This window comes from Equus caballus, chromosome 25 (assembly GCF_041296265.1).
Source record: "Equus caballus isolate H_3958 breed thoroughbred chromosome 25, TB-T2T, whole genome shotgun sequence".
NCBI classification, from domain to species: Eukaryota; Metazoa; Chordata; class Mammalia; order Perissodactyla; family Equidae; genus Equus; species Equus caballus.
The window spans coordinates 29,720,923-29,748,842 of record NC_091708.1 but is presented as its reverse complement, the minus strand read 5'-3'; the positions used below and the strand labels follow the sequence as shown (position 1 = coordinate 29,748,842).

Genomic DNA, 27,920 nt, shown 5'->3' with positions numbered 1-27,920 from the left:
TCCATTAGAGCTGTGAACAAAATTAACACATGAATGTATAATGTAAGGGCAGGGAGAGGTGAGTGCTGTAAAGACAGTTACAGCAAGGAAAGGAGATAGGGAGCCTGTGATGGAGACAAGTGAGGGGCACTATCCCTGGTCGTGGGGCTAGGGGGGTCAGTGGTGTGCAAAGGGAAGTCTTCACCGATGATGCTGTCTTCAGACCAGCACCTTCTGCCCCACCTCTCACCAAACTTACTTTCTCCACCCATGATGTCTAAAGAAGCCAGCTGACTTCAGAAGCTCCCCGCCTGTATGAAAGTCAGTTTGTATGTCTTCAGTATTGACTAGGTTCTCAATGGCCTCTCGCTTCCTCTTGAGTCTTAGCCCTCCCTTCTGTCTCAGAAGGCTGAGTTGTTGGCGCAGTGGTTTAAGCCCGGCACAGTATTAGGGATCTCTCCATGGACCCTGTGAATCTGCAACACATTCCCCAAGAATAATGCCTTGAACAAAGGACACAGGCTCTGTAAACTGCCAACTCTAGGGACAAACTGAGAGTTTCAAGATCCTACAGACTTTGGATTCTGGAACCAAATGTGCGTCCTGCCACTGACTCTGCAACGTTAGGCAAAGTCACCTCTTGGAGGCTCACTTTCTGCATCTGTTGAATGAAGACAGCCTCGCTCATGTGGCTGCTATGGCCACCTCATTAAAAAATACATGTGAGGACCTGTGAGCATTCTACAAACTAGTTGATAAGGGGACAGGGCTAGGACTAAGACATAAGTTTTCTGATTCCTTTCTCAATGTCATTTTCCTCTGCCAGAATTTTTAAACCACCATTTGTTGACCACTGGCTGTGTTCTAGACAAAATATTGAATGCCTTTTGTGCATTCACTCAGTAATTCTCGCCATAGCCTCATTCAGTGAAGACTGCCATCCCCAACTTTCAGATGAGAAAGCTGAGGCTCAGAAAAATGCAGTGACACACCTGAAGCTCCATAGGTGGTCAGTGATAATGCAGGTACTTGAACCCAGGACTGTCAATTCCAGAGCCCACACCGTCAACCACCATGCTGTTTAGTTGGTCGTCGAGTCCTTCTGTCACGTTTTGGGTGTGAGTATACTTGATGGATGTGCCAGCCCACTCTCGCACCTTTGGGCTTGACGGTAATTGGAATTGTAAGAACTTTTTATTGCCACTTCCTGTATGGTTTGCACTTAGAAGTTTTAAGAAACTCTTTTCTTCTTATTCTATTTCCCTCTGGCATAGAGCTTATTGAACTGTGCATTACAGTAATTATCTGCTTACTTATCTGTTTCCCCAAACTGACTGTAGGTTCTTTGAGACCATATCTATGTGTTCCTAAATCCAGGCAGAAGGTTTGGCTCTGGGTCAAGGTGTAACAATAACAGCGGTAACCATTAAGCGAATAACTACCATGTACTGAATGTTTTCTATAGGTCCAGGGTTGTATGACATATTTTACATACATCATCTGATCCAATCCTCACAGCAGCTCTTTTTGCTGAATGGTATTATTCCCATATTAGAGCTATGAAGCCTGAGCTTCACAGAGAGAATTTTCCATGGTACACCACTGGTGGGTGGCAGAGTAAGAACTTGAACTTGGGTCTGCCTGCTTTCAGGTATGCCCATAACCTGGAGAAAGAATAAACCAATGAAGGAGTGCAAGTCTTCTCCCTGGTCACCTGGGATCCTTGGTTTATCTTCATGACTCAAAGAATAGAAAGAAGATCAATCCTCTCAAAGATACTTTCTCCCACCCTCTCTATTATTCATTCTTCAGAGTGGGATTCAGACAGAACTTGAGAGGCCACCTGAGGATATGGAGTGGGACACTGATTTGTGCTAAACGGCTCATAGAATTAGAATTCTCTTCAGCCCACTCTCTTACTCAAATGGAGAATTGACAGAGAGATGCAGGTATATTTCTGTCACCTACCCTCAGACAGGCATTTCTAATGGATTCATTCATTCATTCATTCTTTCAACAAGTAATTTGAGATCTACTATGTGCCATGTACCATTCAAATTCATTCAGAAATAAATAAAACCTTGCCCATCTCTTCACTGCCTCTCAATGGAGAAATACAATAAATGCATAATGAGGCCTACTTGGTTCAGATCCGGGGTTAGGTCTCAGATACAAAGAGTTGATTAAGGATGCCTTCTGGGGTATGGAAGGGATGTTGGCGGACAGAAGCATGACTTGCTGAGGGGTCTAAAAGGTGGGTACTTAACCCAGCGAGGAATAGCAGGTTTCAGATAGGCTGGTTGAGAACTCATGACCCAAGAGCTGAGGTTTAACGGACTAGGCAAAGAAGTGGGGGAAGGGCATTTCAGGCAGAGTGAACAGCTTAAGCAAAAGATGCAGGACATATCCAGCTGTAATACTACACAGGATGTCATGAATGTATATATATATATATATCATCTATTCGAAAATGCACTCAAGTTTACTTTTTTCTTTCTAACTTAGAATATTGGAGCTAAAATGACTATTAGAAACCATCCAGGGGCTAGCCCGGTGGTGCATCAGTTAAATTTGCACGTTCCGCTTTGGCAGCCCAGGGTTCACTGGTTCGGATCCTGGGTGCGGACATGGCACCACTTGGCAAGCCATGCTGTGGTAGGTGTCCCACATATAAAGTAGAGGAAGGTGGGCACGGATGTTAGCTCAGGACCAGTCTACCTCATCAAAAACAGGAGGATTGGCAGCAGATGTTAGCTCAGTGCTAATCTTCCTCAAAAAAAAAAAAAAAGAAGAAGAAGAAGAAAAGAAACCATCCAATCTCACCCACTCGCCCCAAAGAGGAGAAGGGACATGGGCAAGGGTCACACAGTTTGGGCCCTGTAGGAGAGGACCAGGGGTAATCATGGGATGCAACTAGGAAACTGTGAAGAGAACATCTCATACTATAGTGGGGAGGGGAATTGGTGGCTTCACCATGACTTTGGATCTAATTTTTCAGGAAACAAGGCCTTGCATCAGTAATAAGGATGCTAATATTTCCTGAGAGCCACTACGTGCAAGCCACTATGCTAAATGTGCTCTATCATGCAGTCTCATTAATCCTCCCTGAACTGTCTCAGTTAGGTGTTAGTAACCCAACTTACAGATGAGAAAACTGAGGAAACTCAACTGACGTATCCAAAAATGCGCAACTCAAAGAGAGTACAGCCATGACTCAAATCCATGTCTGTCTGACTCTGTGGCAAACACTGGTGTCCCAGTGTTCGTTAGCTTTCCCTTGACAAATTGCTATCGGATTCAGGATGACCTCCCAGGATTTGGCCCCCATTCTGGTCTGATCTAAAGATGATTAAAGTTGAGCTGGGTGGGGAATGAATATGTTCCAAAGAACTGCTTCATTTTTATTTTCTTCCCTTGGCATTATCTCTAGAAATGAAATAGTGTCTCTATTGTTAAGTAGATGATTAGTTTAAAAGCAAAATGTTTCATTTTCTATAATGGGACCTCCTTAAATAGGTCATCCTATATCTGTCTAGAGGCAAAGAGATAACTATAGATAAATATAGCTAACTGTAGACATATAAAGATGGATGCGAGTATATTTTTATACATGTGAATATATACATGCATACATACATAGATAAATTATATGTATATGCAAATCTTTATCTGTTATGCATTTATCTTCTCCTAATTGTTCACACATGTAAACTTATCTTTTCATTTGATTATGTGCTGGGATCTTTCATAACCTTTTGGGAGCTTACCCAGGAAAAAATTAACACAGATAGATTCCTCTCTAATCCAGTGACAGAATCCACACCTCAGAGTCATTGTTGGCACCTTCTTCCTCTCCCTTCCCTGCAAATCAAACACCGAATCTTCCCACTCTTTTGTGTATATCTTATTACTACCCCATTAGTTAATTACGCACTTCAACTGCTCTTATTTCAAGTCTCATCATCTCTCTCTTAGATCAGGGCTTCCTCAATCCCTGCACTCTTGACATCTGGGACCAGATCAATTCTTGGTTGTATGTGGCTGTCCTGTGCCTGAAGGATGCTTACAGATTACCTGGCCTCTACCCACTAAAGGCCAGTAGCATCCTCTCCCTAACTGTGACAACCAAAAATGTCTCCATTACCAAATGTCTCCTGGGGGGCAAAATTGCCCCCAGTTGAGAACTGCTGTCCTAAACTATTGTTAACTACCATCTCACCTATCTCTCTGTTTCCAGTCTGTCCACCACATCCGATGTGATCTTGCCATCCTATTACTCAAGAAAAAAACCACCTCTGGATCCTTAATGCCTAAAGAATGGTCATGCCTTTTGCAATGTGGTTCTGACCTGTATTATCATCTTATTCTCCTGCGGTTCCCTCAGGGTCCAGTGCACACTCCCAGTCTGTGCGAGAGTGAGCCTGAAGTTTACTGGAAGCTACCCCAACTGGGAGGCCTTGTCCCCTATATTTGCCACCTTGTTGTGTGCTCTCAAGCAAGTTGATGTTCTGAGCCTCCATTTCTCCATCTGTGCAATGGGTATAATAATCTAAACAGTAGGGGAGCTGAGTGATGAGCATCAGTAACTGTAATACAAAGTAGAAAATGCTAAGGCTCTTTAACTTGGGGGTTAAGATGAAGTACTGTGGGAGTTCAGAGGATAAAGAGATTCCTCCTGGCTGAGGCTGGAGAGGGGAGTTCCCAGAAGAGTTCACCAGGGAGACTGCCTTGAAGTTAGCCTTGAAGTCTGGGTGGTGTTTGGACATGCAGATGTAGGGGTGAGGAATAACAATGAAGACAGCATCACAGGCAGAGGAAACGGCTGGGGCAAAATTTCTGGGCATTGAGTAGGAACAGGGAGTTGCAGTGTGGGTGGGTACTTAGCACCGTGCCTGCTCTGTGGTAAGTGCTCAGTAGGGTTGGTTGCATGCATGAGTGAAGCATCTATTTTGAGAAGGATATTTCAAAAGCATGTGTGTTTGAGACCAGGTTATCCACAAAGGTGGAGGATTGATTGACAAGAACCTGAACTGTCAATCTGCAGGACTTTCCAGCTTAGTCAATGGGGAGGGGCTCTGTTTCCAGCTGTGCCTTCATTGTGGTAGGGAAGGTGGATTGAAAAGAGGTGGGGGTGGGGCAAAGCCTGGGAGATCATTCAGAGTGTGCTAAAATTATCATGATGAAAGGCAATGACAACTGGGACATAGGACAGCCATAGGAAGGAGAGAAAGCTATTTTGGATAGGATGGCGGAAGCTGTTTTGATCAAATTGTCAGGATTCACATGATTTCTCTGCATCTTTGGAGAGTATCAGCTGCATATTCTGCCCCTAAAACCATTTTAGGATGTTCTGTGATCTTGGTCAAGTCATTTCCACTCTCTGAGCTTCAGTTTCTGGAACAGCAAGGTTTTGGACTATTTTCTAATAATCCCTCCAGCGTAAACATAGACTGAGGTCTGAAAGACTTTCCGGAGAACCTGGAGCCCTGTCCCCTTTCCTACCAGCTCTGACACTCAGCTACTGGCCGAGAGAATACCCAGCGGACCATCAGTCGTCAGCCATCCTGGGGCTGGCTGTCGGGACCAGACACAAGTGATGAGAAGGGAAGGACATTACTTGGGAGAATATGCATGTTCACAGCTCTGAGGATTAAAGGCCCGTGTTCTTATCACTGCGGAACAGAGTATTATAAATCCAGCCTTAGAATACCAAATCCCCTTGCAGCTTGGCCGTTGTGAGGGAATATTAAAAAGACCGGAGACAGAAATAATCAGTTTCCGAATGACACACTGTCAAATAAAGCATTTCTCACATTATCCCTTTCTTTCCTTTCTCTGGCTCCTTCTCCTGTGCCTGGATATTTTAACATGAAAAATAGATTAAAATGAGGCCGGGCTGAATGGAGTTCTAAGTTTGACTTTTTGGAAGGCTCTCTCGGTGGGGTGGTTTTGGGGTGCTTTTTATTTTTCTCCTCTATATTTTTTTCCATGTTTGATGTTGTGTATGTAAACAAACCAGCTGGAGGCTCTAGCTTTGGGATCAAGGCAGAGCAGCAAAGAGGGGCCATGTAAGGTTTGATCAGGTGCCTCTGGATGCCGAGGTCAGAGCTGATAAAGGGACTGCAGATTTACGTGCCTCTGGCTCATCTGGTCAGGATTTGCGGCTTCTGGATGCTTATTAAACACCTTCTCTGGACCAAGCACGGCATCTTAGGCTGGGTAAATGGTAGGCGTAAATGGCAACTCAGGACCTAGAGTGGGAAGATGGTCATCCAGATGATTAGATGGTGGCGGTGTAGCCAGATGACTGATGGCCATGGTAGTTGTGAGGGAAGAGAGCATAGCCTGCCCCAACTTGAAGAGGCAAAGATACTCCCTGAGGAAGTGGTCCCCGAGCTGGGATGGCTGGGCGAGCTGAGCTGAGGAGGTGAAGAGGAGGATATTAGTTTCCTAGGCTGCAATAACATTACTACAAACTGAGGGACTTGCAACAACAGAAAGTTCTTCTTTCACAGTTCAGGAGGCCAGAACTCAAAATCAAGATGTCAGCTGGGTGTGCTCATTCTGGAGACTCTGTCCTAATAGCTTCTGACGGTTGCTGGCAATCTTTGGCTTGTAGATGCATCACTCCCATCTCTGTCTCCATCTTCACATGGCCTTCTTGTCTGTGTGTATATGGCTTTCAATGTCCTCTCCTCTTCTTATGAGAACACCAGTCATTGGATGTAGGGCCGACCCAATCCAATATGACCTCTCCTTAACCAATTACAACTGGAAACACCATATTTCCAAATAAGATAACATTTTGAGGTTCTAGGTCAACCTGAATTTTGGGAGGTCATTATTCAGATGCTATAAGGAGTGAGTGAGAGAGCTCTGCGCTGAGGGAGCAGCCAGCATGGAAGAGCTCGGAGCATCAGACGTTTGGGGAATACTCATAGCTCCGTGTGAATTCAGGACAGGGTAGAAGGTAGGACTTATGAGGAGCTGGGGCATGAGAAGGGAGCAGGGACCTAGTCATGAAGGGCCTTGGGTACCAGGTTAAGAATCTGGACATTATTCTGAGGGCACCAGGGGAGGCAGGAGAGGGGTTTAAACCAGAAAGTGAGGGGTGTGACAGGATTTGGTTTGGGATAGAGGAATAGAGAGGCTGAAGGAATGAGGCTGATACTGGTTGACTTTTGTGGTGCCAGGCTTTTTTTGTCTTGTTTAATCCTTAGCATAACCTTGCCCATTGGGAACAATCAGCACATTTTATAGGTGAGCCTATTGCAGCCCAAGGAGATAAAATATCACAGTCTGCTTGTGACGGCCAACAGCAAGCAGGGAAGCAGAGAACCCCAGGCTGCCTGTATGTCCCCATCACCCGATTTCCCCACCATGCCCCTCTGCCCTGACATCGCCCACCCTCCCCCTTGTCTGGCTTCACTGAGGGATCTGAGACTTACTGTCAGTAACAGAATGAGCAGTGGGCTGACCCCATTCTAGAGCAACTTCTATAAGGGAAGTTTCCAGAAGGGATGGGGACACACATTCCTTCTCCTGTCTCTTTCCCACTTCCTGCCTGACAGCTTAGTGAAATCCTCAGACCCATAAGAAGAAGGTAAAACTAATCATGTGCTGCTTATAATGTTGCAGAAACCAACCCCTAATGAACAAACCGGCATTTTTATTTCTGGAACTCCCTGCCACTCTTGTAACCTTGTTAGTCTGTGCCGCCCTAGAGTGAACACAGTCCAAATTGGATTTGGCATCGTGTTGTCCCTGAGGCCAGCGGGGCCTCAGCTTGCCACCCCTGGAGTCTTGGCCTCTTCCTAACTTGCTTTCTAAAAATTCACAGCCTTCTGCCTGTTTCCTCTGCTTCCTCTTGGGATCCCCATTTGTCCTGCAGTGTTTTCTCCACTCCCAGGGCCTGTGTTTGCTCCTGGTGTGTCGACTCCATGGCTAGATACTCTGGTGCTGCTCACCTCTTGATTAACAGCTCCTGCTTCCCTGTTTTCTTGCCCTTGGTGAAGGAAGCCCGCAAAGTGAGGATACAGCTCTGCAGGAGTGGAGTGGTACTGCATCCAGGTGGATGCAGATGACAGTTTCTTGATTCTGAGTTACCCATCTTTCTTTGCGTAGAACGTCTCACTAGGACAGAGGTAGTCAAATGGTTCTCTCGAGCTCCTTTGCTTTGGCACAGCACCCTTCAGTTTGTAAGGGGCGTCACAGCAGTGTTCAGATTTGATTTGCATAACAACCCTGTGGGTACCATGAACGGGAGTTTATCACGTTTACCATGCACATCCATGAGCTCGCATGGAACCTCCCTCTCGAAGGATGTTTTTGACCCAATTTTATGGATGAGAAAATTGTGATTCAGAGACATTCAGTCCTTGGTCCACCATCGCCCAGCTTATGCGTGGTAGCATGAGATTTTAAAGAAGTCTTTCTGACCCCCAGTCTTTGCCCCTGACTGTGGGCTGTACTATTCCAAGTATTGAGAAGTCCAATGTACAGAGGAGTAAACTGAGGGTGCATCAGGGAATCTGGGAAATTCCAGGTCGTACAGTGAGTAAACTTGAATTCAGGACCTTTTCCTGCATGCTCAGAGCCTGTCCCCAAAGTCCTGTACCCCACCACATGTTCAGGGTCTTGGGACATAGTGCTGCTCAGACTGGTGCTTGTAACATCACCTGAGCTTCTACCGTGTTTTGGGCGAGGTCCCCTGAGCCCTTCATGAGCCCAGTCTGGGGACATGTGTTTCAGTTGGTCAGTGGCACAGTGAGCCCTTGGATACTGGAATTCTCCTTTGGCCAGGTCTTCACAATGAACTTCCAATCTGTAATGGAAGCTATATGATTGGTGGCTCAGCTGAGGTCAGGGCGAATAGGGAGCCTACGCCCCATCAGGAGGGCTGAAGCCACTCCCCTGGGATCATACCAAATGGCAAGGCCAGGGTCGAAAGAAACAGGATCATCAAGCTAAAGGGCCTCTCAAGCTCAGCCCTTGTCAAAGCCAGGCAAGGGAGGCGGGTAGTGTTCTTTTGTACAAACTTCTGGAGGTTTCTCATGCTGGGACGTCGACACGTGAAATTGCCTAGGTAATTTGAGAAGGGGGATGTGAGGCTGGGCAGGGGGTCATCAAGCCTTTGGTGCTCCTGTCTCTTCCCACCCTGATCAGAACCCTGCAGCCATGCTGACGATAGTTTGAATCTCAGCCGCACTCCCTTGGGTAATGGACCACCTGTCTCTGTGCCTCAGTTTCCTCACTTAACATAGGACAATGATGCTGAATGCACAATTGTAAATCTAAGTAACAGAGCATTATGTGAAGTGGTCCTGATTAAGAAGGATTTGGGGACTCAAGACAAGTGTGGAATAGGCATTCAGAGGTAGAAGTTCAAATCATTCTGCCATTCATTCCTTTGTTTATTCATTCAACATTAAGTATACCCTTTCTGAATGCCGTTGACAAAAGCAATAGCTAACAACCTGTGAGCAGTAACTGTGTGGCCACACTGCACTAAATACTTAGCCTCACTATGACCCAATGAGGTGATGCTGTGAATACTGCCCACATTTAACCAATGACAAAAACAAGGCTCTGAAAGGTAAGTGACCTAGTCAAGGTCACACAGCCTCTAAGTAGTAGAACCTGGACTCAAATCCTGTTACTCTGAGGCCAGCTCTTAGCCGCTTTGCCAGATACCACCGGAGGGCTCTGGAGGCAAAGGATGGGGCTAAGGTGTGGATTATGAGCTGATCCAGGACCACCGGGGTGACCAGGGAGGGTTCTTGGGGTGCGATGGGGGCAGGGAGTGGTGGTGGTGGTTGTAGGTGGACAGGTTGGTTAGGCCTTGTGTTTTCCAGGTCAGTGTTGGTCCTGGGATCTGACCACAGGGTCAAACACCTGTAATTGAGGTGGGCAGAAGGAGCCAGGGAGGAAGGGCTCTGGACCAGGCAGGGCCTGACCCTTACAGCATGTGAAACCCCCAGAGATGAGCAGATAGAGGACTGAGTCCGGCAAGATTTCCCCAAGGCATCAATGGGCCGTAATTCAAAGCTTCTCTGAAGAGGCCTCGGGACATGCCCATTGAATCTGGGATTTGAAAACTGTGTTTTCCTTTTCCCTTCTCAGGCTTCCCTCCCTCTTCGTGCACCCTCCCATCTTCCCCATTTGTTCCTTCCCCTCCCTTTGGTCCTTGAGAACTGCTGTGCTGTCAAATAGCCAGTGGGTGCGCAATGAAGAGCTGGGTTCAAATCCCTGCTTGACCACATCCTGGCCTCTTGGCTCCACTTGGACCCAGGATCAAAACCTGTGTGACTTTAGTCAAGTTACTTAACCTTTCCGAACCACCTTTCCCTCATTTCATTTATGGAACAGAAACTGTAGCCCCTATCACATAGGACTGCCTTGAAGATGAAATGAAAATAGCATTAAGCAAAATTAGGAAGGAGACGCTCTGTTATTGTTTTTACCAAGTGTTAGTGTTCTTCCTGCCTCCTTTCTCTCTTCACTCTTCTTTCCTATTATCTCTTTCCTTCTAAATTTCTTCCCGCCTCACTTCCTCCTTCTGTCTCCTTCCTTTCGTATCTCTGATGCAAAAAACTGACAAGTAATACCGGGTCACACATGGTATCTAGACACGGAACAATCACTATTGTATGACTGTGGAGGAAAAAGGATCAGTTCTTGTTTTCCTAGGGCTCTAGACACACATGCATTTTACATATATTTTATTTGACAGATTGCACACACATATACATAAATACACATACTTACAGCTTTGTTTGGTTTGTGTGTTTGTTTTTAAGTTCTGACATCCAGAGAAAGCTTCCTGGGGATCCCTCTAGAGGACTTGGCTGCCGAAGTCAACGCTATCAGCCATCCCTGTGTATCTGGCCACCTCTTGGCCCTTCCCTACCCCACGGGGAGGTGATGACTTCTAGCTCAGCGAGCTGAGGGCCTTGCAGAAAGAACACGATCATTTTCTACTGTAGTCAGCAGGAGAGCTGAGTCATTTTGGTAAATAATGTTCTTCTTGGCCTAAACAGGTACCTTCAAGAGTAGATTCCCCCCCCCAAGATAATGTAGTCAGGGTTAACATCTGTCGTCTGTGTTAGATGTGAGGCAGGTAGTTGTCGGAAATCATGCTTTCCTTCAATGAGATCATAGTCAAGGAAGAGCAGTCAGCCACATGGGTGTGGTTGAAAGAGTATAGGCTTTTGAGCTAAAAAACAAAACGAAACAAAATAAACACAAAACATGAGCTTCAGATCTTGCTCTGCTCCTCGCCACGTTGGTATCTGAGTCTCTTGATTTCTGAATCCTCCTCCCCCAGGTCACAAGGGTGACCCTTCCCAACTCCAGAGATCACACAGCAGGGACTCGGCAAAGTGGCTTCTAGTCCCCCAGACGTGAAGCGCAACATATGGTGAAGAAAAGCAAGATAACCAAGGGGCCTCCCCCTGTTCATCGGAGATCTTTCTGGCTCAGAGCGAATAAGGGAGGCGAGGAGAAGGCAAACCTTCCCTCTTGAGCCCTTGACAGGTGTCGTGGGGAATATAGACGTGTTTTGCCAGTGCCCCGGCCCTTAAGGGAAGCTCACAGAGCACGGCATTTCATGACTCTTGTGAATCATAAGATGTGTTCAAAACACTTTAGACTACTTCAGTTTAATGTATGGTATGCAGACTCAATCAAATATTTACCAGTTGGGTATATTAAAGAAAAATAACTTCAATTTGCCTTAAGCTTCTGATTAAAGGAGCCCAAGAAATGTTCATTTTTTCATTCGTTCATTCATTCATTCACCAAATATTTATGAAGCGCTTACTTTGTCCCGAGACCCTTGTTGGGAATCGAACATTAAAAGAGTAGTATTTCTGGGGCCAGCCCAGTGGTGCAGCAGTTAAGTTCGCACATTCTGCTTTGGCAGCATGGGGTTGGCCGATTCGGATTCCAGGTGTGGACCTATACGCCACTTGGCAAGCTATGCTGTGGTAGGCGTCCCACATATAAAGTGGGGGAAGATGGGCATGGATGTTAGCTCAGGGCCAGTCTTCTACAAAAAAAAGACTAGTGTTTCTGATAATGAAGGAAATATACACTATACAGAAATTATTTGACTTAATAATGCTATATTATATTTGCAGCAGGATGGAAGAAAGGCTACTATCCCTTGAGCCCTCAGTGGGCTCATTCTAGAGATGAGGAAGCAAGGTTGAGAGAGTGTAAGCAAATGTCCTGAGGTCACTTAGCTAGTGGGAGGCAGAATCAGGACTCAGACACTCACTTGAGTGAAGCCCCAGCCCTGACTATTCCCAAGGTTTAGTAGTCTGCATTGCTCTGATGTGACCGTTAGCCATCTCATTTGCTTCTTAAGGCAACCTTATGAAGAAGAGAGGTCAGGGATTCTTACTCATCCTGATGTGAAGAGCAAGGCTCAGAATAGTCAAGCCGTTTGCCCAAGGTCACACAGCTGGTGGTGAGGAAGCCAGGTTTGGAAACAGCATCTCTCTGGCTTTGAAACCGTGACTGGTGGTTCCTGAGTCTCTATGAGGCCAACCCGGGGATCTGGGCTGGGTGTGGTGGACAGGAAAGTCCCCTCTGGCCCTCTAGCCCAAAGAACAGAGGCCCATTTGCTTGTCCTCCTTCCCTTCTGCTCCAGGGCGGTCTCATTGCGTTGCTGCTGCTGCTGCTGGTGTTCACCGTGGCGCTGTATGCCCAGCGGCGCTGGCAGAAACGTCGTCGCATCCCGCAGAAGAGCGCCAGCACGGAAGCCACGCATGAGATCCACTACATCCCGTCGGTGCTGCTGGGTCCCCAAGCCCGGGAAAGCTTCCGCTCCTCCCGGCTGCAGGCCCACAATTCCGTCATCGGCGTGCCCATCCGGGAGACCCCCATCCTGGATGACTATGACTATGAGGAGGAGGAGGACCCACCCCGGCGGGCCAACCACGTCTCCCGGGAGGACGAGTTTGGCAGCCAGGTGACCCACACGCTGGACAGCCTGGGCCGACCAGGGGAAGAGAAAGGGGACTTTGGGAAGAAAGGTGAGTCCTCCTTCTTGCATCCCACCTTCCAGGGGGCGTTTTGGGAAGCTGGGAAGAGGCACAAGAGCTGGGCAGTGGGGGTCACAGGCAGTGTCTTCTGGGCTAAGCCATTTTGGATTTATGGCCCAAATCTGATAACTTGGTTGAATTATCAGAGTTTGTCTGCTCCAGTTCTTCGATAGTGATGGGAGAAAGAAAAGACTGTCAGTTTTCCTGGAATTGGAGTTTTGAGGAGCATCAGAAGGTATGCAGTCCAACATCTCTCCAGTGATTCTTGATTACCTCCCTTGATGGCCTTCTCACTACTCAGGAAAGCGCTCATTGCATTTCCAGACGATGTTGACTATTAGAAAGTTTTCTCTTATACTGAGTTGAAATCTGTTTCCCTGGTCCTTCATGTCCACAAAGAAAGTGAATCTGATCTTTCTTCTCCAAGGCAGCTCTTGCAAAATTTGACAACAGAAAAAAAGACACCTATAACTTCTAGAAATCAATCTCAATAAACAATCCCAGTTTCTTCAGCTAGTCCCATGTGACATATTTTTTAGACATTTCACCATCCTGGTCACTGTCCTCTAGATGCAGATTCTAATTTTTGTATCCTGGAGCACAGCACGAGAACCGACCCTCCTCTTCTTCAAGGTGGGAATGCTCGTCTGCTGAGCAAAATAGGAATTTCACCTCCTTCTTGCCAGCTGTTATGCTTCTGTTGATGCAGCTTGAGATCACATTTGTATTTTGCAGCTATTGCTGGCTCATACTGGACTTTCTGATGACTAAAACCTCTCACTCTTTTTCATATATGCCGTTGCAAAGACCCATTCCCTTTGTTCTGTCAGAGGACAATTGATTCTATGGACCTATGCAGAGGATGTGTTTATATCTGTCTTTATTAAGTGTCTATGGCTGTAGCTTGTTTATAGATGGATTTTGGCTGTTTTCCTTTACATAAATGCTACAAAGTTACCAGGAAGGATTACTGATGACAGGTAAGTGAACGCCAAGGAGAGGGTCCAAGAAGCAGCTAATACAGGCATGTTCTGCCCCCCACCCCCCATTCCTCCATCAAGCTCCAGATGGAGAACAGCAAACATCTTCAAAGTGGGGAAGTGGATTCGGGGGGTGGGTCACTGCCAATCATCCTGTTTGACCTCCTTTCCTTACTCCCTGCCTCGCTCCATTCCTTCCCTCCTTCCCCAAGCTTGAAGGCAATACAAATGGCAATAAAGAGTCTGAATTCAGGAGGAAGAATGATACAGAATTAAGTTTACCATCCAGCATTACCAGCTCTGTGACCTTGGACAAGTCACATACTCCTCTCCCATCCATAGGGCATGACACTAGCATTCTACCTTGCAGTGTGGTTGGGAAACTTAAATGAAATAACACATGTAAAGTGTCTGGTACCCAGTAAACGTTTAATACACGTTTCTGTTATTGTTATTCATACCATCCACATTTAAAGTCGTTATACTGTGCCAGACGCCATGATAGACCCTGGAATAGAAGTGAGGAACGCAGCACCTCTGCCCTTCAAGATCATTACAGTAATTCTCCTGGGAGAAAAATGGGGTGAGTAGGAGACTGAGGCCGAAGTTTGAATAGTCCTGGATCTCTCTGTGCCACACAATAAGGATGTGACAGACCCAAGTAAGAGCCTAGATCCCTGTCACCAAGCTCCAGGCTCCTGGCCAGAAAGAAGCCTTGCTGTAGATAGCTGTCATGCTCAGAAGGGCCCATGTGACACAGAGATGATAGTTTGTTTAATTGGGAGTTGGAGCCTGCCTTCCAGATCCTATGCTCCTTAAAGAGAACACAGTCTTTCCATTCCAGCTACTGTGCATTTCAGCTGCCTGCCAAGCCTTTCTGAGTTACTCTTGTGGATGGGGGGTAGATACCTGACTCCTGTATGACAGAGATGACACAGGGGACAGAATTGTGCCAGATGCAGAGGCTACACAAGACGAACTCTCAAGAAGTAGGGGAAGTTGCTCGTGGCCTCCTCTCCCACTTGGTGTACCCCAGAGCCTGCACACTTTCAGTCCTACCTCCACATCATAGCTTAGAGATGACTCTTTCCCTTGTATTTTCTTTCAAGAACTCTATTCAAACAACAAGAAAGCGAGGCCCTTATTTTCTGAAATCTCAGCAGTAGCATTGAGAGGCAGCAAAGAAAAGTGCAAAGAGAATGAGTGGTGCATGCATGAGAAATAAGACACAGTCCTGGCCATGCAGCCTAGTGGAGCTGAGGTGAGCAGACTGACGTTGAACCTTGCTCCTCAGTTCACTGGCTGCATGGCCTTGGGCAAAGCTCTTAGCAACCCTGCATCTCCATGCCTTCATCTCCCTTGGATTCGTCTGACCAAATTATTTTTTTCAATGTTCCTCCAAGTAGTCTTTAAAACAAAGAGAATTTGAAATAACAGAAAGCATTCATATCATACTGTATCCCAGCCACCCTTAGCTTTGATAAAGCCAGGAGAGGGAGAAACGTAGGCAAGAAGAAAGTAGAGGGCACACTTTTCCTGACTCCAGGCAGTATACCGGTCACCCTATCCATGAGGTGACTACTAGGGGCTGTTCTTATGGCATTATGGTCCCTGAGGACCTCGTCCTCCTGGCCTGGACAGAAGAGGGACAATCCCACTGGCAGATTGCAGATCTGACAGCAAGAGCTCAGACCAAATGCATATTCTGTTGTCTCAGCTGGCCCTTGGGAGAAAACCATGAGGCTCTCTCTTTTATGGGTGACCTGGGCACAGCCATGCATTTTGTCAAGAGTGGGCGGGTATTCAGAGGCTGGCCAGTCCATACAAAAAGTAATCCCACAGCCCTTTGAAGTGACATTGCCAGGGGCCACTCCCACTTGCACATTTCACACTTAAAAATTTGCCTATAAATTCAAGCTGCTTCAACATACCTGAGCTCTGTCAGCCTGCTTTTCAGCTTGGACCCGCAAATAACAGAGGGGACAATCTCTGTTGAACAGAAGGAAGAAGTTTCATTACCAAGCGACAACTGCTTGGGTTCCCAGGCCCCAAGACCATTGTACTGAGCAGCTTTGACATTCAGCTGATAGACATCCATGTGGCTGTACCTTTTGTTAAATACTGAAAATTTTCTGTGCCCATTGATAAGTAGCTCACTGCCCTGAGCCCCTCCCCAAGGACCCTCCTGACATCTCCACTGTCCAGGAACAGAGTGGCTTTAGAAGGCTGCTCCAGTATTATGGCTGGCATCCCGTCCTGCTCATTAGTGCCTGTGCCTTAGAAGGTCTCAGGTATTGTGAATATCACCCCTGGTATCGCCTTAACAAGTTGCTGAGAATTTAATCATGTCAATATGAGAATGCTCAGCACTGTGTTTGGTACATAACAGAAACGTGATAGATTTTAATTCAGTTCTCCTTATCTGTCCTTAAATTTATGTTTTCCTTCCCTGAATATTATGCATGGAAGCTTAAGGAAATTAAAATGGCAAATTTATCACTTTATCAAGGGATAGGGTAGGGGATGGCTGAATGGATATTGGATTTTCTTAATTTTGTTTTATTATGGTGAAAGAAATGTATGCTCTTTGTAATAGAAGGAAGAAAAGGAAGGAGGGAGAGAGGAAGAAAGAGAGAGAGAGAGAGAAAGAGTTATATAAAGCAATAACTGAAAGGCCTAGCCTTGTCTTCCCATCCTATCCCAGTGACAGGATCCAAAGACCAATCCTTGATGAGATAATAGTTTGATTTATATTCTTCTAGCATTTTCCAATGCATACATTTCTGGATGTATATATGGTGTATATCCGGATGCACATGTATGCTAACGGGGCCATCTCCACGACATATATCATTCTGTAGCCATTTGATAGTTTACTAGATAAACAATGTATGGAAAGCATCTTTCCATGTCAACCATGCATACCTATCTCATTCTTTTTGGATCCCATGATGTGAACATACCAAATACACCAACATTCACTTTACCATCCCCTGTTGTGGACCATTATCTCAATTTTCTGTACTTACAATGAATGAGTAAACATCCTTGTACGCGTGCGCGCACACCTGTATATATTCTTGCAAAGTGTGAGACCGTTTCTGTAAGACAGTTGCCTAAAAGCAGAATCACTGCCTCAAAGGGTGCACATTACACATTTGGAATGACAAATTACACATTTGTAATTTTGGTAGGTACTGCCGTATTTATTCATTTTTAAAATTTGTTTTATACACTCAAGGTGGGGAACATATACTCTCCCACATAGATCTACACAAACAACCCATGGCCCCATCACATTCATGATCCGTATATTATCACGGACCCTTCGGGTCTTATCTATATAGTTGCTATCATTTTATATGTACAACTTTCTCTTTCAATTTTTTCTTTTCTAACTAACATTGGTCCACATTCTTTTCTTTGCCAAAAGCCATTCCTCCTAGTTACCCTGAGTAATGGTTCTTTTCATGAAGTGATGCAGAATAAAGGCTTTTCTTTGCTCCCCTACTTCAGTTCAGGACCTAGGGTGGAGGAAGGAAAGAGAATGGCATCGGATACCAGCAGTGGCCCACAGTGATAGATGGGGAGTCTTGGTCTCTGACATGGGGCTGGTAGGCTAACCCTTATTGCTGCTCAGAATTCCAGACCAGAAAATCTCGAGGTGGGTGGAACCCTTGTTGAGAGGACGGAGAGGAAGGGATTTTTATTGAATGAGAAGCTCTGTAAGACCCCAGCTGCTGTCCAATACATTATCTCGTTGAGCCATTTGTAATTAACCCTGGGGGGAAGGTGGCTGGAAGGCTTGGCTTGGAAACCAATGCTGTTGATGTTGTTGCTGCTACTGCTCTTGATGACAACTGACCTCTACTTATTGATAACTACTGTTCTGGGAACTCTCCGTGAATTATGTCACTTCCACCCCACAATAACCCTATGAGTTATTTACCAATATTGCCCCTACTCTTCCATGCAGGAGACTGAATCAAAGAAGGGTTAGGTAACTTGTCCAAGGTCACACAGCTGGAAGGTGGCTGAGCCAGGTTAAAACTCTAGCTTGAGAGCTCTCATGGTAAGGGGCCGGGCTGGGGAGTGAACACACTAGACCATACAGAATTTCATGATCCTTAGGAAGGCCCCGATCTCTTGCAATCCCAGGGATAGCTAAAGCTTGGCAACTGTGAGACTTGCTTCCTCCGCAAATCTGGGAAGAAAAATAGATAATTAACGTCTTTTCTCTAAGGCAGGAAGCTGCTACATAGTAATTCTGAGCTTCTAAATTGGCAGAAGGGAGATCCCAGTTCTTTGGAGTGTTTTGAGTGGTCCCGAAGGGTGCAAGGACCTCATGTTTGGTGTCAATAAAGCACTGTAGAATGATGGAGAACTGAGAAGCTGTTTATTAACTCACCCTTCTGACACCCCCTGTGAATGTCATGTAAATGTCATCTTTGTGCAGTGTTTTCTAACATTTCAGAGTTCCTTCATAGTCAACATCTCATGCAATGCCTTCTCTTGGTGTTCAGACTTCTTCACACAGAGGCTCTAGCCTGTTTCCAGACCCCTCCCCTTCACCTCTGCTCATCCATGCCCTCTTCAAGCCACGTCAGTCTTCCTGACATCCCCAGAACTCCTCATCCTCACATACCTTCCTGCTTCCATGCCTACCCTCCTCATCCATTCTCCACACAGCAGCCACTCTGTTATGATCACTCTGGTTCCAGAGTTCCCACTGCTCTTGACTCTCACCTTCTATGCTCTAGCCACAATGGCCTCTTCTCTGTTCTTCACCACAGGCCCTTTGCATATGCCATGATTATCTTTCCCTGGAAAAATCTCCCTCCTTTCCTCTCTAGTCTGTCATGGCTGACTCCTCTTCATCATTCTACTCTGAGCTTAAAGCCCACCTCTTCAGACAAAGCTCTTTTCTCTAGGAGTTCTCCTCTTTTGTCTTCTATCAACTCCCTTATTTGTTTCTGTAATAGTACTTTTTTATTGTTTGGATATTTTTATTAAATATTTTAATTCTCTTACTAGACTCAGAGTTCCATGAGATCACGTGCCAGTTCTGTTCGGTTTGTTCTGTGCCTAATAGAGTGCCTGGCACATAATAGGTGTTAAAATATGTGTTGGGTCAGTAGTTAGAGGAATGACTAAGTTAACGAATGGATAGATAAATATCTTAGTCTTTCCCACAGGCTCATAACCTCTGCGTGAACTCCTTACCCATTTCCTGAACTGGACAAAACTTGTTTAGTATTTTCAAATCAATGATTTGTTGAATCTTCCCATCCATTTCATAAGTAAGAAATTATCCTTATCAAAATTTAGAGATCATCTCACAGTTACACAGCTAAAAGTAATGGAGTCAGCATTTGAAACCAGCTTTGTCTGATTTTAGTGATTCCCAAACCTAAGCATATTCTGAAGATGACACAATGTGCGTTAATCTGGTCCATTTATTTGAGCAAGAGAGGTAAGATGTGGGCTTGGAAGCTAGCAAGCTGTCTCCTAGAGCTGTGCTTATCAAAAATGTTGAACGCCAACCACAATGAGAGACATATTTTACATCATGGTCCCAAAAACACATGCATGTGAATATGTGTGCGCGCACATCTTTAAAATAGGTTTTGTGAAAGAATACTTACCCTAATACCCGTGGCATGCTGTGATATTTTCTATTCTTTTTATGTCCTCTTTTTTTCTTTCCTTCTTTTTTCTTGAGGAAGATTAGCCCTGAGTTAACATCTGCTGCCAATCCTCCTCTTTTTTCTGTGGAAGACTGGCCCTGAGCACACATCTGTGCCCATCTTCCTCTTTATGTCCTCTTTTTAATGGCAGTATGAACCACTGAATTGATTTATGCGTGGGTCGTAACCTGAAGTTCAAGGATCTGTCAAGCCTGAAAAAAGCTATCTTACATTGTGGGATCTGCAGGGGGACAGATTCCTAATCACTGGATCTGTGATATCTTCTTGGAGGTACTGCTCGCCCGGAGATCTGAAGGATAAAGCTAATTCAAGGGACTCTGGGTAAGGGGTTGATGGAGGAACTGGGAATGGTGCCTGAGACAGGCAAAGCCCTCCTGATGGCTTTATGTCTTACCCCCCCACCCCCCACCCCGGTCCTTGGGACCAACCAATTGGTGTCTTCCACTCAACCCTATGGAACACTGGTCCCATCATCTCCATACTTTCCCCTGAAGCTGCATACTTGACTCTTCAACCTTCCCTCCCAAAGGACCTTTTATGTCTTCCCTGTATTCTTAGGATACTCTCTCTTCCCAGCCCACCCCTCAAAAGAGTTCTTACCCCTGCTCTCTTCCTAGGAAACACCACCATCCTTTAAGCCACAGCTCAACACCTCCCTCTTCCCAGCTGTCCTGAAGCCCCAGATGGAGGGTCTCAAAGAGCTTGGCAAAACTCGCTTCCTCACAATGGCTCCCATTATACAGTGCCTTGAGGATGCTGCCAGGGCTACCTGGGGACAAGAGGGGAGCATAATGTGCAGGATTGCTTTAACCAGAGCAGGACACTTTAGACTGGTTCACACCTTGGGGGTCCACATAAGATTAGTTTTGAAAGATTGACTCTCTAGCATGAAAAGAAGAAAAGTCTGGATATGACTTTCTTACATCAAACTTCCCTGACTTCATTTAACCAAACTGCCTCTCCCTTTTCCTTGTTCAAAACGCTTTTTGGAGTCTGCATTGTAAAACGTCCCAGAGGCCCTTTGATGTGCCTCTTTCTCCTCCGCACCTTCATCAGCCGTCTCTAGAAAGAGATGGGCTGACAGTTCCACCCCTGCATCCTTTCTTTGGGTACACCTCTCCCTCATGACTCAGCCATTCATTCACCCATTCAGCGGCTTATTTAACAGATATTTACTCAGCTCCTACTGTGTGCAAGTAAGAGATAACGCCAAAGATACAAAGCAAAATGGGAGATAGTTTTCTCCTAGAAGCTCACAGTTTAGAGGGGTATAAAACAGTAATAGCCGCTTTATTTTATGTGCTCCTTTAACATTTATAGAATGGCTTCATAAACATTCTATGATAACTCTCTGTGTTACTCAACCCTTTTGAGAGACAAGGAAGCTTACTCAGGCTCAGAGAAATTAAATCACTCACCCCCACGGCAAAGAGCAAGCTTGGTGGTGAAGTTCTACTTAAATCCACATCTCTTGAGTTCAAGTTCACTACTCTCTTCGTTTTGCCACATGGCATTTATCCCTGCAGCATCCTGAATATCATTGTGCCAACAACTTGTTACGTCCACGTAGCCCTTCCCTCTTAATCTTAAAGATCAGAAACTCCTCGTCTTTGGAAGTATTCAAACAAGAGCCGTTTGTCAAGGATGGTGTAGCAAGGTTGGCGATGAGACACAATAAGTCATCCCTTCTAATTCTCAGATCATAAAATGTGAACTTAATCTGTTTCCATTCTGTTTTCTTCTTAGGACTTCTTAGAAAACAAAAAGGGACAAGACCTGTGTTTGAAAAAATAGGCTTCTGAGTACTAGCCAGCCTGGAAAGTATTCAGAATTGAGGAGTTTTCTTTTTTTCTTTTCCTTTTAACTCCATCTGATGGACGAAGCAAATGCCAATTGTAGAATGGCAGAATGTTCGCTTTTGCTCCGATTAATTGTAGCACATGGTAGAGTTAACAAGGCTATGAAAGACAGGCCCCGGCTCTGCAGCAATGCTTTTTGGCTTTGGTTTCTTGGCTCCACCCCTGCTGGGCATTGGCCCTGGAGCCTAAACGCCTAGGTTTGGCAAAGCCGGAGGGAGCGGTGCCTCCAACAGGAGGGAGCTCGGCATCCCCAGACAGCCGGCCTCTGAGCTGTCTCCACACTCTCTAAAATAAGATATAGACAGAGATTTGTCATGGAATCACAAACAGGAATGTCACCAAAGCTGTCACCAGAGCCCCTTAAAATGTCACTTCCCAGCATTAATTGCCATGATAGCAAAACAAACGGGTGTTCTCTGAGCATTTGCTCTTCCTCCTCCTCCCTCATGAGCCTCTCCCTGTCTCCCTATCTCCCTTTTCTCCCTACTCCCTCCTCATTGGCCCCGGCGACCCTCGGGGCATTCTGACTTGATTAGACTGTGCCCAGCAAGGCAGCCCCACTGCACACTGACAGATGAGGGTGAAGGTGGTTTGATAAATGTCAGGGCTGAAAAGACTGTTCCCTGATTGATCAGACCTGGAGCAATTTCCCAGCAGTCAGGGACTCTGTATGCCCGTCCTGGCCTCCCTTAGAAATGGCTGGAAACCCCCCGGGGGAGGCCTGGCTGTCACACACAGTCCATGCGGCTCAGCCTCATGTCTCCCACAAGGACCCAGTCTGCTTTGAGCTTCAACATCCTCATCCACCTTTGGGATGCGATAAATCACCACCCTTACTCACAGTTATGATTGATCCTTATTTTTCTTGTATTTCAATTATAAAAGTTATGTGTTCATTGTAGAAAACTTAAAAAAATAAACAAAAGGGTAAATCAGCAGTTTTCATAGCCACAGTAACTTTTTACAATTTTTCCGTACTTTTTCTCTTCTCTTTTGCATATTGAAAGCTGAAAATTTATTATTTATATCTTATATTTTTATTGAATATTATATCCTAAGTATTTCAATGTTTACCCTTCTATTTTATAACTGCCTCACAGTTTGTTTATAGATGGACAATTCAGTTGCTTTTTTTGTTATTTTGTGTTCATCAGCATCAAACCTTTTTGGGTGTAAATTTGGTTTTTTCTTCATTCTGTATTGTCTCCTCAGAGTCTGTTCCCAGGAGTGGAATTACTGGGTCAAATGGTCTGTATTCTTTAAAGTTCTTGATTGATTTTAGCTCAACATCTCTGTGTCAGGAAGTCTGGTAGACATTTGCTAAATAAGGAAACATTTGTTCATCTATTTTTTCATTCATTACTTCAACAAGCTTTAATTAAGTGCCTACTATGTGTCAGGCACTATTTAAGACTCTAAGGATACAGAAGGGAATAAAATCTATACAAGTATCTTTCTATTGAGCTTACTTGCTAGTGTGAAGAGACCATAAACAAATGAATAAGAAAAAAAACTATATTCATATAAAATATATATAGTTAAATGTAAAATATAAATGTTATATATTTTATAAGAATTAATATATAATTATATAAATTTATAAACGTTCTATATATAAAATTTCAAATCATGATAATTCCAATTGGGGAGAAATAAAGGGAGGAAGGGAGTTAGAACCTTCAGGAAAGGCCTCACTGATGTGGTGACATTTGAGGATCAATCTGTGGTAGATGAAGAAGTAATCCATTTAGATATTTGAGGAAAGAGCTTTTCAGGCAGGGGGAATAGCAAGTGCAAAGGCCCTGTGGTATCACTGTGCCGGGAGTGTTCAAGGAATAGAAGACGCAGCATGAGGATGAGAGCAGTAGAGTAAATTGGGTCAGAGAGACAGTGAAAAGAAGGCCCTGTAGAGCCTGGTAGGTAAGGATGTTGGTTTTTGCTGTGAGTGAGATGAGAAGCTGTTGGAAAAGAGGGAGTTCATTTCCTACAAAGGCAGTGAATAATTAGGGCCAAAATGAGATGGAGGGATTTAGGCATGGAGTTGATTTCAGAAGGGAGGATGCTGGGGAGACCAGAGAATGGAGGTTGTTCTCTGGAATCTCACGGGTGGAATTCAGCCCCGGGCTAGGTTTGTTGTATTTGCATACAGAGTATATTTTACATTTTTCAATTAGGTTGTCAATATGTGTAAATGCGGACATTTCGCATCACAATCCACATTTCTGCTTCACTTGATTATTGGAGGATCTGGGAACCCAGGGTCTTCCACCACTGGCAGGAGCTGGATTTATCTTTGGTTGCAAGACGAGTCATATTGGCTAGCCTGGATGGACCAAGCTCTGTGATTAGCATTCAATAAATATTTACACATTGAATCCTCAAAAGGAAAATGGTGTGGTCAGTGCCTCTAATTGTCCCTTTATCGGATGTGGAGACCAGAGCTGGGAGAGCTTAGGTTACTTGCCCAGGATCATGTACGTGTTTTGTGTTAAAGCCAGGATTTGTACTTGTTTATGTGACCTTGAGATGCTCACTTGTCACCAATACTCTGCTGCCTTTAGTGTTGGAGAAGACAGGGAGCAGGGATGATCAGAAAACAGTCTCAGGCCTCATGGAGAAAGAGCCATTGTTAGAATATAGTAAGAACTGGCACGTAGTTTTGGCCTCCAGTAGCTCTGCTGAACTCATGAACCCGTGTGACTCTCTCTGCCCCTCTTTTGCCTCCATCTGGAAATGACCTTTGATCTCCTAACCTGTGCGTGCCCATGGCTTCTGCTGCCTCACAGCTTCTGCTGCTGGCTCGTCTCTGATCCTCGTGAGATATATGCTCTCTCTCTCTGTCTCTGATTATCTTCTGTGTCTCTTATTCAAACACCTCATTAGAGAATTTGTCATATCCAATATTGACTATCCTCATGGGCAGACCCTCACCCACGCCACGTCGCCGTCCACAAGCTAACCTGGGGCTGTCTGCCTCTGCTCAGACGTGGAGCTCGGGGCCCATCAGCTTTGCCAGGACGGTGGAGCCTCAGAATTCCCAGCCAGGCGCCTTCGGGATAATGAAGCACCTGCAGCTACTTTTCACGAAAGCAGGCATCTGTGGGTATGGCAGACCCTCAAAGCATCATATTCTCTCCAGAACAGTGGGGAGTCCATCTGCCCGGAGTAGGGCTGATGTGCCTTGCTTCAAAAGAACATGGTTTGTGGATAGCTCAGTTTAGCCAAAGAGATAAATCAGGCAGCGAGCGATTATTTTCTTCAACGGTACTTTATTTTACAAAAGCATTCACCATCAGACCCCTTTCGATATCTAGCACTCCACCAGCGCATGTAAAAGAGGATAGGATTTAACCAGCTTTAACTTACCAAAATGTTTAAAGTCACACGAGTCTATAAACCAAAGAAAACCCTAATGGCAGGGCTTTCTGGGAAATGGCCTGCAGTGGGATGATGGGTTTGGAATGGGGCAGACATGGCTGTGAATCCTATCCCCACATAGCCCCTTGATCCTGCCCGAGTTAACTAACCTATTTAAGTCACAGATTCCTCCTCTGTGGAAGTGGTTTAATAATGCTGTTGGACTCCTAGAGTTGTTTTCAGAATGAGATACAGTAATACACAAATAGCCTGGTATAGAAGCCATCCACCATAAATGTTAATGGTCTTGGGAAAGTCATATCCCCCGCCTGAGCCTCAGCCTTTCCATCTGTCTAATGAGCATGTTGGACCCCTCTAGGTCTAAACTCCTATATTTTTCGGTTTCTGCTCCTTTCACCAGAATCCCAAGGCTGTGGATGTACATAGGGCATGGGACCAGTGGAGGTAGGACTCAGTGCCACATGTCTAGCTGGCACAACTAATGGTGTGTGTGTAGGGGGACAAGCTATTAGAAAATCCAAGAGGTCTTTAAGAGGAAGAGAGGAAGACTTTTTCTCATGCAAAGCCTTGTCTCCTCATGCCTCCTTGTACAGAAATGATGCAGAAGGAGAAGGGCGCCAGTAACTAGCTTTCTAACCGAGCTAATTGGTGGCAGAGGCCAGACTCAAGCCTCTTTTTTCAGCCTCCTGGCTCCAGGACTGTTCCGTAAGTGTCCCAAGGAGGTCAGCAGAGAGAGATATCACTTGCTCATCATTTCCCTTGTGGGTGAAGCCTTCAGAGACCAGATGCATCCACTTCATTATAATTGCCATAAGTGCCGCCTGATTGGCGCTGTTCATCACCCCAGGAAAGCAGCCTCGCCCGGTGGACAGACAGGCAGCCTGCTCTGGCTCAGCACAGCTCCGTCCCCTCCAGCTGTGGCCTTGGCAATGACTGCGTGTTGTACGGACGACTCTCCTTTGGGAGAAGAGATGCAGTGGGAGAGAGAGGGCAGGGCACTGAAGTGGGAGTGAGGGAGCCTGCCCTCTTCCGTCAACATGCCACGTGGCCTGAGTTCAGCTTTCCTCTTCCTGGGCCTCAGCCTCTTGGTGCATGATCAGGCACACTATGCGATCTCAACACTGTTACTCAGTTCTTAACTTGTTGGTCATCTTGGGACAAAGGTGACGTTGATATTCTAAGAGGGGAAGGTGTTCTTGAGTGTTAGGTTGGTTTGGCGCTGGGATCTGGGTGTCGTCCTGGGGACGCTGGTGGAGAAAGCAATTTCTGCATTGTAAGAAATATTCTCTGTAAAAGCAGGAACCTTCCCTCCCATCGTAAGAAAATGAGGTTTGCCTTCTATAAAAGGGCCAGAGGGTGGAAGAGAATGTTCTGATCTCAAGGGCAACATTGTGTAAGCCCCAGATTGTCTATGCGTGGGTTTGAGGCAGGGGGCTGTGGATTTCTTTCCAGAAGTAACAGAGTTAGGCCTGGCAAATCAGGAAAGACTTTGTGGGAGAGAGAACCTTCAGCCAGAGTATTTAAGGCCGAGAAAGATCCAAGAGGGAAGGTGAAAGGATGGAACTACGATCTCCTTAGAGCATGGGGGTTAGGCCTGTGGGCTCTGGAGCCGGGCTGGCCCATAACTCCTGATACTTTCTGATGTTTACTGGCCATGCATAATCTTGGACGAATGAGTGAATGTCCCCGTCTCTCACTGCCCTTGTCTCTAAAGTGGGGAAAATCAGAGAATGCATCTCTGAGTTGTTGTGAGACTTAATGAATTAAGACATGTCACCGGACATGGCAGAGTGATTTTTACAAAGAAAAGTCTCGCTGAATGTTAGTTGTGATGGTGTGTTGATAGTCCTCTGCAAATAGATCAGGCACTGGATTCACGACTTCATTTAATTCTCACTACTCCAAAATTCCTGCATTCGTTCATTTACCAAATACTCATTAGCACAGGGCAGGGAAAGTGACTGGATGTGCCCTCCCTCCGAGATTTCACGCTCTCATGGGGAGACAGACTTGAGACTTGAGACCCAAACTCAATTTTGGCACAGTTACTAATTCTACTAACACAAAGCTGCCGAGAAGGAAATGGACCGAGTGCTCTGGGAGGGGAAAGGATGCACCTGGCCTCAGTTTGGCTGTTCAAGAAGGCCTTTCTGAGGAAGCAAGATTTCAGCTGAAGTCAGAAGGATACGTCATGTTCAGCCAAATGAAGAGCTGAAGAGCAGAGGAAGTGACCTTTGCAAAGAAAACGCTTGGCCCGTTCAGTGACCCAGAGGCCAGTGTGACTAGAACACAGGGAGGGGGACTGGGCCAGACTGTTCTATTATACTTAGATGGGGAAACTGAGGCATGGCAAGCTGAAGTGGCTTTCCAGAGGTTACCTATCTGGGATGGAGAGGTTGGGGTCTGCCTGAGATGAAAGCTCTTCTTCCAGCCCCACCTGGGGGAATACCATGGAAGTTGACTCTGGTTTGCTTTCACAGGGAATAGAGAACATCCGTGTCTGAGTCGAGGGATGGTGTAGACGGAGGGAGAGCAGTGACTTAGAAGGTGGTGGGGCAGGCCTGGCATGCCCAACTGAGTTTGGACCTTATCCATTCTAATTCCCCTAGGGTTATAGGGTAGAACTGGATTAATTTCAAAAGAGCCCTCTCTGTGCTCCAGGGTTTAATATCTCCTGTGTCTCCTGGGTCATCCTTGGCATCGGAATGCTGTGCTCAGATCAATGGTATAAAGTGTTTTTGGTTTTTCATAGTTCTATATGTATGTGTATATGTGTGTGTGTGTGTACTTTTCTTCCCTGAAGCAGACTGAGTTCACTGAGGGAAATGCATGGGACTTCGGTGCAATCTTATTTATTTTTTTGGAAGGCATGCAGAACAAAATCATTTCTCTCCCTGCATAAATATGCATGAGGCTGGCCTGCTCTCTCCTCCTCAGGAAGCGTGGGTGGTGGAGGGAGAGAGCCCC

The 27,920-nt window shown here is 45.7% G+C and overlaps 1 protein-coding gene across 7 annotated transcripts in view; it reads left to right on the top strand.

The window, feature by feature from the left end:
* Positions 1 to 27,920, top strand: part of ASTN2 (astrotactin 2) — an 828,204-nt gene that overhangs the window by 178,554 nt on the left and 621,730 nt on the right. For all 7 annotated transcript variants that reach the window (XM_023628756.2, XM_023628754.2, XM_070251110.1 and 4 more), the window contains exon 3: positions 12,635 to 13,019. In XM_023628756.2, the coding sequence (XP_023484524.1) occupies positions 12,635 to 13,019 (385 nt within the window). The remainder of the gene's footprint in view (positions 1 to 12,634; positions 13,020 to 27,920) is intronic.